At 38.6% G+C, this 12,185-nt stretch overlaps 1 protein-coding gene across 2 annotated transcripts in view; it reads left to right on the top strand.

The window, feature by feature from the left end:
* LOC127658351 (adhesion G protein-coupled receptor B1-like) overlaps positions 1-12,185 on the top strand; it is a 115,686-nt gene that overhangs the window by 51,180 nt on the left and 52,321 nt on the right. For both annotated transcript variants that reach the window (XM_052147594.1, XM_052147593.1), the window contains 5 exons: positions 771-872; positions 1,660-1,766; positions 1,874-2,068; positions 2,160-2,228; positions 4,410-4,518. In XM_052147594.1, the coding sequence (XP_052003554.1) occupies positions 771-872; positions 1,660-1,766; positions 1,874-2,068; positions 2,160-2,228; positions 4,410-4,518 (582 nt within the window). The remainder of the gene's footprint in view (positions 1-770; positions 873-1,659; positions 1,767-1,873; positions 2,069-2,159; positions 2,229-4,409; positions 4,519-12,185) is intronic.

Here is a 12,185-nt window from a genome sequence, read left to right as displayed (position 1 = left end):
TCAAAACATAAAACAGAGCTCTTGAATTGAATACTTTAAGGGGATTAGGACATTTCTGTCTCAAATGTCGTGGAACATACTGGAACACATATGTTACCATATTTTATTTTTAATTGGTCGTTACCTAGATAACGTAGTAGCAAAATGTGTGCTTAAAGCTGTTAAGATTGCAGTGGCACAGAAGGTCTCCAATGTTGCCTCTTCATGTCTTTAATTCAAATTTATTTCAAACCGTAGTACTGAATCATGTGGCATTTGGTAAGGAACCAACATGAAAACATGTATACATGTAAGAAATACTGTCAGCTAGTTGTCCTTGGGTGTATGAGCTCAATTGTAGATGTGTAAGAAATATTTACCTTTGGTTTCAAAATGTGTCACGAGAATGCACCAGCCAGGATCACATGATCGTAAACTACAAAATCACTTCCTTGAATTGACCATCACATGTGCCCTTCCCTTGTGGAAAAGCCCTTCATGAAGGGATTCATTTGCTTTCTTTCCTTTGGAGTGAAGCTTTGAGTAGTGTTCCCTTACCGCAGTTAGCAAAAAAATGCTTTTTGGAATTCGCCCCTGAACTGCGTGTGTCAGATCAGGGAGACATACAAAATGACCAGGATTGAGAACCTCAGTTTTAGTGATCATCCTTCTCAAACTCCTTCAACTGTGTTGTGTTTGTTACTTTGTTCACATTTGATGGACCTCAATCATTTTACAGGATTTTTGCAGGTATTATGTGTTTTCTCTCTGATGTCTGTGGTTTAATGCAGAGCTGCATGAGATCTGTGATGAAGAGAATTTCTCCAACGTAGTGTGGAAGAGAACTCCTGCAGGGGACACAACGGCTGTCCGCTGCCCTCCGAATGCTGTGGGTAAGACATGACTCATACAAGCACAAACAGACACACACACACACACACACACACACACACACACACACACACACACACACACACACACTCACACACACACACACACACACACACAGGGATAACTTTGTAAACAGTTATAACCCAAAGCTGCTCACAAACATTTTCAGCACCATGGACAGCTACAGACACTTTGCTTAAAGACGTTAAAGGGATCTTTCACCCAAAAATGTAAATCTGTCATTCTTTACTCACCCTCATTGTTTCAAACCTGTATGACTATTTCTTACATGGGACACAAAAGGAAATTTTAGGCAGAATGTTAGTCTTAGTCATCATCACTTTTAGTGCATGTTTGTCCTTACAATGAAAGTGAATGGTGACTTACTGGTTTGGGTTGGCGGTTCAATTCCTGGCTCACATGACTCCACATGCCGAAGTGTCCTTGGGCAAGACATTGAACCCCAAGTTGCTCCCAATGATGCCTTGCATGGCAGCTCTGCCATAATTGGTGTGTGAGTGTGTGTGAATGGCTCACAGTGTAAAGGGCTTTGAAAACCATTTACCACTTAGGCTAACATTCTGCCAAAGGTCTCCTTTTGTGTTCTACAGAAGAAGTAATGTTTTTGTAACTACATAAGAGGGAACAAATTATGACAGAAACTGCATTTTTGCTCGAACTATCCCTTTAAACAAAACCAGAAAGACCTTCATAAACCTCATGCAGCACATAGTTTATGATCAATTCATGTTCAAGGTTTTGTCATTATGGCCCATTTCTGTGGTGCAGGAACAATTCTCCGGCGATGTTCATTGGACGATGAGGGCATTGCATACTGGGAGAATCCTACTTATATGAAGTGTGTCTCAAACGATTACCGCAGTATTCAAACACTGGTAAGTGCAAAACAGGTCTCCAAACTCAACCCTAGCCAATAAATGATCATAGAAGCCAAACCTAATGTGTTGTCTGTAAACCTGAGGTTGGTCTTTTTCTACTCCAGACCAGAGAACACCTGTCCAAAGCTCAGAGGGGGCTTGTGGGAGATGGGGTTTCTGAGGTAATGACCAAGCTGAGGGTGACCTCCAGTGATGGAACAAGCTACAGCGGAGACCTTCTGGCTATCATAGATGTACTAAAGAACATTACAGAGATCTTTAGGAGATCCTACTACAGCCCCAGTAATTCAGACATGAGGGTCAGTGAAAGATATTTAGCTTGGTTTCAAGTGAAGGAAACTGTGTTGAAGTGAATTGACTTTTAATGTTTCTCTGCCATGTGGTTTACAGAATTTTGTGCAGTCAGTGAGTAACTTACTGATGGAGGAAAATAGGGAGAAGTGGGAGGAGGCACAACTGGTGAGCCACCCTTCACTCCCATTCATTCTAAAATGATTACTGCAAATGATTCACTCACCCATCGTTCATTTCACAAATTCATTCACACAAATCTGATTCCTTTCACTCATTCGTTCATTCAAATTCGTTCACTAACTCACGAATTCATTAATTTTTTCACTCACTGTTTCTTTCAGTCATTCTTTCACTCACTCATTCATTCATACACTAAAATATGCTGGGTTAAAAACCAAATTGGGTTGTTTTAATATGTGAAAGAACACATGTTAGGCTAAACTAACCCAGTAAGTTGGGTTGTTCATTTTAACCCAGCAAATTGGTTATTTATTCAATCCAAATGTTGGTTCATTTTTACAGGAATGTTGGGTTCATTTGATCTCATAAGTGGGTTAATATTTTCAAATTGTTTTATCCTTATATAATAATGTAAAATAAACCACACGATATGCAAATTTGAAATGGTAACACCTTTATTTTGGATTAATATAAATACATGTAATAAGTACATTTAAACTCATTTTTACAAACTTTTCAATAAACAGCATTCAAAACAATGGTTAAACAAAATAAACATTTATAATTAATGTTAAATACACTTGGCATTAAAAACATTAAACACCCATTGTATTATTAAAATAATATTTCACCCAAAAATGAAAAATCTCTAATTTGCACACCCTCATCCCAGATGTGTATGGCATCCAATGGGCATTAAAGGCTAGCAAAGCCAAAGCTCATCAGAGTGACATCTAATAACAGTTGACATCATAAAAACTGTTCAGTTCTGATTATGGAATGGTATTTTTGCATTTTCTTGTGTACAATGTCATAAAATAATGACACAACCCTTGTATAAATCCCTGAATAACTGAATAAATCCTCCAATTTGTCCACACTGTGAACCTCTCTCTCCTGAAGACGGTCCAATAAGCCAGCCTCGGGTAACTCATCAGCTGGGCTCTTTTAATGCCACCACGGGGTTGTCACATTTGGGTGGGGGAGGGGTGTATAGTTTCAACTGCCAGTGAGAATGACCCAGCCATTCACCCAGTGGCTGGGTTACACAAAAACTACCCAATACTGTCGAAATAATCCAAAAAAATGACCCAACAGGCCCAACCCAGTGTTTCGGTTGAAAAAATAAACCAGCATTTTTAGAGTGTACTATTCTTTCTTTCTTTCTTTCTTTCTTTCTTTCTTTCTTTCTTTCTTTCTTTCTTTCTTTCTTTCTTTCTTTCTTTCATTGTTTCTCATTCATTAATTTCTCTTATTCATTCATTTATTCATTCTCAAAAGATTTCAGCATAATGATTTGTTTGTTCATTCCTTCACTTGCTTTATATTTAGTTCAATCATTTACTTATTGAATCTTTCACTATTTATTTCAGTCAATGTCTCATACATTTATTAATTCTCAAATGATTACCATAAATTATTAAATTGTTCATTAATTCCTTCACTTATTAATTCATTCACTATGTATTTTAGTCATTCTTTCACTCATTCATTTATTTACTGACTTCACTCTATCACTCACTCACTTTTTTTCTCCATTAATCTACATCTTATGGAGTTTTTTGTTGCTTGCTCACTGGGGTTATTAATACAATTATTATTAAATTATTTTTAAACACGATTAAGAATCGTATTTTATCTAAATTACACAATGATGATTCATCGACTTTATAGACATTACAGTTTTATCGTCTGTTAATGCCTGATCTTCTGTAAAGCTGCTTTGAAACGATGTGTGTTGTGAAAGGCGCTATACAAATAAAATTGACTTGACTTGTCTCACTCACTCATACATTCAGTGTTATATTCACATTGTCTCACTCTCTCATTCACTCAGTAATTGTGCTTGTTTCAGCTGGTTTAAAGGTGATTAATTGGCTAATTTTTTCCTCTTCACTGCACATCTTTCTTTCTGCTTTATGTCTCCCGCTGTTTACAAAGATAATTAGTTAGTTTGAAATTTGTCTTAACAGAAGCTTCAGATGTCATTAAGCTTGTGCAAAGGAAAACTGCTTGAGAATCATGTAATTTGTTTAAAAGAATATTATTTATTTGTTAAAACATCTTTCATTTATGTAATACACTGAAACAGAATGACATAATGATATGAGAACGAACAGAACTTTTAAGATTAAGTTATGTATTTCTATTTTTTTTTTTTTGCAGTTGGGCCCTAATGTTAAGGAGCTTTTTCGTCTAGTGGAGGCCTTTGTGGATGTCATCAGTCTCCGCATGAAGGACTTTCAAGATACTTATGAGGTCACTGACAACTTGGGTCAGTTTCTGATGACATTCAGCTATGTTTACATATTTGTTTTACTCTTTTCTGATGACATTAGAGGCTAGTAGTTGTGGTAGTGAAGTGGTGGAATGTCTGGGCAGACAACCTTGTTGCAACAAACCCAGAAGGGGTTTATTTATGAATTTATATTAATGACGTTATAAAGAAAGTTGCAATGAAAAGTAATTAACATCACTTTTTCATTTGCTTTCGCTGGCACTAAAACACATAACAAATTGCAATCAATCTATTACTATAACTGAAAAAAAAACAAAACATTTTGACCAGTTTCTTACTTATTTGAAGGCAGTGATACACTATATCCTTTAAATATCCTGTGCAAACCCTGAGAGTCTGTCCCTGAGATGCTGTTCAATCAGATATCCGAAAATATGTAGTTCCGGGTGTTCAGATGCTTTTGGAATCCTACTCTGAATCGTCCATGTCTCTGCAGCTCAATAAGGGCTATGTTTTACTCGGCAGACAGGCTCATGAAAACAGCGGGAAGATGAGCTGGCTTGCCCATGGGTTGTGGGCCACAGCTGGGAGAGTTTAAAAGGGGTGTTTGAGGGCATGAGGGGCTGCAGAACTTTCTGTTTACTTCAGAATCACAGAGCTGTCAATGAACTTAGAATTTACAATAGCAAATGACCTGTCAGTCCCACACATGGCATTAAGACATGCATGCACACATGCATAACACAAGCTTTCATGTAACAGCAATTTAGAAGAACTTTGTTAGTTAGTTGGTTGGTTGGTTGGTTGGTTGGTTAGTTAGTTAGTTAATTAGTAAGTTAGCACATAGCAATGTTACAAACAAACAACAAATCAATTTAATGACAATGTGTGTGTGTGTGTGTGTGTGTATATATATATATATATATATATATATATATATATATATATATATACAGTGGGTACGGAAAGTATTCAGACCCCTTAAATTTTTCACTCTTTGTTATATTGCAGCCATTTGCTGAAATCATTTAAGTTCATTTTTTTTCCTCATTATTGTACACACAGCACCCCATATTGACAGAAAAACACAGAATTGTTGACATTTTTGCACATTTATTAAAAAAGAAAAACTGAAATATCAAATGGTCCTAAGTATTCAGACCCTTTGCTGTGACACTCATATATTTAACTCAGGTGCTGTCCATTTCTTCTGATCATCCTTGAGATGGTTCTACACCTTCAATTGAGTCCAGCTGTGTTTGATTATACTGATTGGACTTGATTAGGAAAGCCACACACCTGTCTATATAAGACCTTACAGCTCACAGTGCATGTCAGAGCAAATGAGAATCATGAGGTCAAAGAGCTCAGAGACAGAATTGTGGCAAGGCACAGATCTGGCCAAGGTTACAAAAAAAATTCTGCTGCCCTTAAGGTTCATAAGAGCACAGTGGCCTCCATAATCCTTAAATGGAAGACGTTTGGGACGACCAGAACCCTTCCTAGAGCTGGCCGTCCGGCCAAACTGAGCTATCGGGGGAGAAGAGCCTTGGTGAGAGAGGTAAAGAAGAACCCAAAGATCACTGTGGCTGAGCTCCAGAGATGCAGTCGGTAGATGGGAGAAAGTTGTAGTAAGTCAACCATCTCTGCAGCCATCCACCAGTCGGGGCTTTATGGCAGAGTGGCCTGACGGAAGCCTCTCCTCAGTACAAGACACATGAAAGCCCGCATGGAGTTTGCTAAAAAACACCTGAAGGACTCCAAGATGGTGATAAATAAGATTCTCTGGTCTGATGAGACCAAGATAGAACTTTTTGGCCTTAATTCTAAGCGGTATGTGTGGAGAAAACCAAGCACTGCTCATCACCTGTCCAATACAGTCTCAACAGTGAAGCATGGTGGTGGCAGCATCATGCTGTGGGGGTGTTTTTCAGCTGCAGGGACAGGACGACTGGTTGCAATCGAGGGAAAGATGAATGCGGCCATGTACAGGGATATCCTGGACGAAAACCTTCTCCAGAGTGCTCTGGACCTCAGACTGGGCCGAAGGTTCACCTTCCAACAAGACAATGACCCTAAGCACACCGCTAAAATAACGAAGGAGTGGTTCACAACAACTCCGTGACTGTTCTTGAATGGCCCAGCCAGAGCCCTGACTTAAACCCAATTGAGCATCTCTGGAGAGACCTGAAAATGGCTGTCCACCAACGTTTACCATCCAACCTGACAGAACTGGAGAGGATCTGCAAGGAGGAATGGCAGAGGATACCCAAATCCAGATGTGAAAAGGGTGCTTCTACTAAATACTGAACAAAGGGTCTGATTACTTAGGACCATGTGATATTTCAGTTTTTCTTTTTTAATAAATGTGCAAAAATGTCAACAATTCTGTGTTTTTCTGTCAATATGGGGTGCTGTGTGTACAATAATGAGGGAAAAAAATGAACTTAAATGATTTTAGCAAATGGCTGCAATATAACAAAGAGTGAAAAATTTAAGGGGGTCTGAATACTTTCCGTACCCACTGGCGGCCAAAAGTTTGGAATATTGTTTCGGAAGGAAATCGGTACTTTAATTTACCAAAGTGGCATTCAACTGATCACAAAGTATAGTCAGAACATTATGATGTGAATAACAGCACCATTGATATTTTAAGTCATTTTTGATCAAATCTAGACATCCCCATTTCCAGCAGTCATCACTCCAACACCTTATCCTTGAGTAATCATGCTAAATTGCTAATTTGGTACTACAAAATCACTTGCCATTATATCAACAAGTTTAAAGCTGATCATCCCAAAAATGAAACAGCTTTTTAGAAACTCATCGGTCAATCATTGTTTTGACGAAAGAAGGCTATACAATGCATGAAATTGCCAAAAAACTGAAGATTTCATACAAATGTGTACACAACAGTCTTCAAAGACAAAGGACAACCCGCTCTAATAAGGACAGAAAGAGATGTGTAAAGTCAGATGTACAACTAAACAAGAGGATAAGTACATCAGAGTCTCTTGTTTGAGAAATAGACACCTCACATGTCCTCAGCTGACAGCTTCATTGAATTCTATCCACTCAACACCAGTTTCACGTACAACAGTAAAGAGAAGACTCAGGGGTGCAGGCCTTATTGGAAGAATTGCAAAGAAATACCCATTTTTGAAACAGAAAATCGAAAATAAAAGGTTAGAGTGGGCAAAGAAACACAGACATTGGACAACAGATAACTGGAAAAGAGTGTGTAATGGATCTTATTTTTTATATTTAAATTTGTATCCCCTTTTCTCCCAATTTGGTATACCCAATTCCCACTACTTAGTAGGCCCTTGTGGTGGTACGGTTACTCACCTCAATCCGGGTGGTAGAGGACAAGTCTCAGTTGCCTCAGCTTCTGAAACTGTCAATCCTCACCTCTTATCATGTGGCTGGTCATGTGTGACACCACAGAGACTCCACATGTCAAGGCTCATTCTACACTCCGTGATCCAGGCACATCTTACCACGCACCACATTGAGAGCGAGAACCACTAATCGTGACCACGAGGAGGTTACCCCATGTAACTCTACCCTCCCTAGCAAACGAGCCAATTTGGTTGCTTAGGAGACCTGGCTGGAGTCACTCAGGATGCCCTGGATTCAAACTCGTGACTCCAGGGGTGGTAGTCAGCGTCAATACTCGCTGAGCTACCCAGGCCCCCCGGAGTGTTATGGATCTTAACCCCATTGAGCTTTTCTTGGATCAGCTAGACTGTAAGGTGCAGAGAAGTGCCCGGCAAGACAGCCAAATCTATAGCTATAAGTTCTGAAAACATGATTTATTTATTTTCAAATTGTAATAGTAATTTTTCATGTTATAAATGTCCTGAGTATACATTGTGATTGGTTGAATGCCACTTTGGTGAATAAAAGTACCAATTTATTTTCATAAGAGCAAAATCTGTACATTATTTCAAACGTTTGGCAGCCTGTGTATATATACTAGATGAGTTTCTAGAGAAAGCTGTTTCTTTTTGCCATTTTTGAACTAATATTGACCTTAAGACATGCCAGTCTATTGCATACTGTGGCAACTCAAAAACAAACACCAAGACAATGTTAAGCTTCATTTAACAAACAAAATAGCATTCAACTGTGTTTGACATAATGGCAAGTGATTTTCTAGTACTAAATTAGCAATTAAGCATGATTACTCAAGGATAAGGTGTTGGAATGATGGCTGCTGGGAATGGGGCCTGTCTAGATTTGATAAAATTGACTTTTCAAATAGTGATGGTGCTGTTTTTTACATCAGTAATGTCCTAACTAGACTTTGTAATCAGCTGAATGTCACTTTGTTAATTAAAGTACAAAAACTCAAATATTTTAGGATTAAAAAAATCCAACAGAACTGCTCTCAAGATCTTTTATAAGTGCTATGGATTCATTTAATGATGAAAGTGTGGTCAGTTTGCATTGTATATAGAATATTTCTAAAACAAGCAACCAAATACAGAAATCATAAAAGGGTAAAACTTTAGAATACTATTCCTTCATTAATAGGTAACTATGCAGGATTAATGTAGGACAAATGATTATTACATTAACACTTAAGTCACTACTATTAACTAATATGGAAACATGATTAACTAATCAGTAAGTAATTACAAACTGATGACTATGATCATTTATTATTAGCTAATCAATAATTAATAAAAAATGTTTTGCCTCATTGAGAATTAATAACTAACTATAGCTAAATTAAAACAACTACTAATAAATTATTATCTCAAATTATATTCGTCAAGTTCTATTGTCAAAATGAAAACACATATTCAGAGAAGCATGAGTGTGCCTCTGTTTTCTTCAGGACAGAAATGTATCAACTTTTGGATGTAACATAAAAATTGTTTGGTATCTGTATGGGTCAATGACAAATAAGAAAAAATATTTTTAAAATAAATTATTGATCCAAAGAATTTGCTTGAATATATTTGTCATAGAGTAGGTGTATTACAGTAATTTTTATTTTTAGAAGTGTTATGTATTATTGTCAATATATCTAGTTTAATAGAATAAAAAATGACTGCATGTATATCCCATCTCTATTACAATCAGCATTCGTGATACTGGATGGTGGAGCTAAGGAAGTGGGTGGGCTGAATAGAGGAAAAGAATGCGGTTCCCTTTTGTGGAACTCGAGCTGCGTATGATGTACATTGAAATAACCTTTGGGAAATAGCCCAAACGATGTCTGAACACAACCCTTGAACACCCTGGTTCAAAATCCATTCAGAAAGGATTTATTGAATGGGTATGCAAATCACTGCCTCTCTTTTTATGATGACAATGCAACTAGTAGGGCCATTTTAAGATTCAAAAAATTTTCAATAACTTTTGTCAAGGGCTCGAACGTGGCTCCCGAGAGCGCCTCTGACACAACAGATAAGTCCCATAAAGGGACGTGGACAGGAAGAAAATGTCTAAACCTGCTTACCCCGCCCATAAAACAAGAGACAAGGAATGGCAACAATCAGAGTGTCCATTGATATAGCGGCAATATAGATTTTAAGCGTTGCCAGGGTAAACCCGGACCTGAAATGCTCCTGCAAAAAATTCTAACACTGTACCCACCGGGCAGTGAACTGGATTTTCACTTTGCGCTGTACACCAAGAAGTGAAAATATGCCACTTAAACGGATATATCCTCGTTGTTGATGGAGCTCTTGTATTTAGAATGGTATCAACCACAGCTGGGATAAACCATAATTCAAAATAGTGCCCTATTGAGGGGAAACACCCATGACTTCCATAAATGTTCATAGATGCCCAGCGGTGTCATGGGCGAGAGAGAAAACCAGAGAGGACAGTGCGATGTCTCGCTCGAGGCGAACAGGTCCACTTCTGCTCTGCTGAACTTCCTCCAGATTTGTTCCACAATCTGAGGATGTAATGTCCATGGGTCACAGACCCTGTCTTGACAGGAGATCTGCCCCTAAATGCCCCCAGACACAACTTAGAGCATTTAAGGTGTGAAGAGCACCAAACTTGACTCTATAGTGAACTCCGATTCATCAATACATACTTTAGCGGCTTCGGCTGGTCAGAAGGCTGTTGTCCTCTGAATGGTGCCGATACGAACCCCAACCATTCATCTGTGAGATGCGATACATGTGGGGGGGAGCATTTAATAACCTCGATTCATAGAAGGACGCACAAAAACTGTTGTCTATCACCCTCGCAAACAAAAGCATCGCCTTGACCAACTCGTTCCCCAGCACTCAGGGGAAATCGAGGGAAAGTTCAAACAGAGCCGGTAAACTCAAAAAGGCATTCCTTAAAGTGATATGCTTCGTTGGACTGCAAAATCATTGTGTGTAGATCCAACAGTCCTCTGTAAAGAGCGTCATCCGTGCTGCCATTGAAATATCGAGCAGAGATAGCAGTGCACATCTCTTTTCTCACCAAAACGCCTGCATGATCCAGGAAACGGAAAAAACAAAAAACAAGTTAAAATACCTTGCATCTCCTCATAGAATCCCGAGAGAATAATGCCACTGACGAAGCATTCCACGCGTTGGTTTGCCATTCCTCAGTTGGGGAATATTCTCTTATTCCACTTCCATCATTCTGCGGCTGGGCTTACCGGTCCATGCATGATCACCTCTGCCGTAAGCAGCGCTTCAAACAGGGAGGGGAGAGAGAGGTCGAGGACACTCCTCTATTGCCTTATTCCTGTATATTCTCCCAGAACGACACAGAAAAAGACAATAGGGACAAAGGGGACCATTTTCCTTCCTTAACTCCAAATTACGAATTCTCTTTTTTTTAATGGTGACGGCTCACAACACACATGGTCTCTCGCACACGTTGTTTGTCAGAAAATGGCCGGCGAGCTAGGTCTCAGAGCATGTCCTTATGTGTTTGCCACTCAAAAGAAACAAAAATGGGTTTAGACAATTTGTGCAGTGAAGAATAGAAAATCTGACTCGATGGCATGAAAGTGAGCGCCTTTATGGAGCGCATGACGTAGCTCCCTAGGAGGCATTGCTTAAGCACCCTCAGCCAATAAATTGTCATGATTGTATAAGGGCTTTAGACCACACAACACTCGGCCGGTGTCCCATAGCGATCAAATGCAGCATCTCGTTCTTCTGTGTTGATACGAGCTCACATCGCTCCGGCCGAACAAGCACTGCGATGAACACATACAAGCAGTTAAGATATATTTAGTTCTGTTCAGATCAAAAATAGTCAAAGGACACATGGAAAATATATATTTTAGAAGAATTTTAGTGGAAGGACACAGACAGCTGGAGTCGGCCTCAGAGAAGCATCCTTATCTGGTGACTTTTGGTGATCAGTGCACTTTCTGTAGACAGTTTATTTTTCCATTCATCTTGATTTTTTAATTTGCGTTGAAAGTTAATTCTTTGAAAGATGATTGTGGAGTTTATGTTTACACTAATCACTGCATATTAAACTTGTGAAAGGCCTCCACTACTCGTTCACAGCACACAGTCTGTGAAGTAGGCTGCAACTGTGAGAACCTTTAAAAGCATTATATCCTGCTATAAGTTTGACAAAAGTGTACATTTTTTAATTATGTTCAGTAAATTTAATGTCATAGAAAGACTGATTTATGTATCTGATTAAATTAATACTTTGTAGAACCAAATCATTCAGTATTAAATATTAACTGACAAGTAACTTCTCATTTACTTTTA

This window comes from Xyrauchen texanus, chromosome 17 (genome assembly GCF_025860055.1).
Source record: "Xyrauchen texanus isolate HMW12.3.18 chromosome 17, RBS_HiC_50CHRs, whole genome shotgun sequence".
Classification (NCBI taxonomy): domain Eukaryota; kingdom Metazoa; phylum Chordata; class Actinopteri; order Cypriniformes; family Catostomidae; genus Xyrauchen; species Xyrauchen texanus.
Note: the sequence above shows the minus strand (reverse complement) of the source record. Positions and strands in the feature narration are given on the sequence as shown.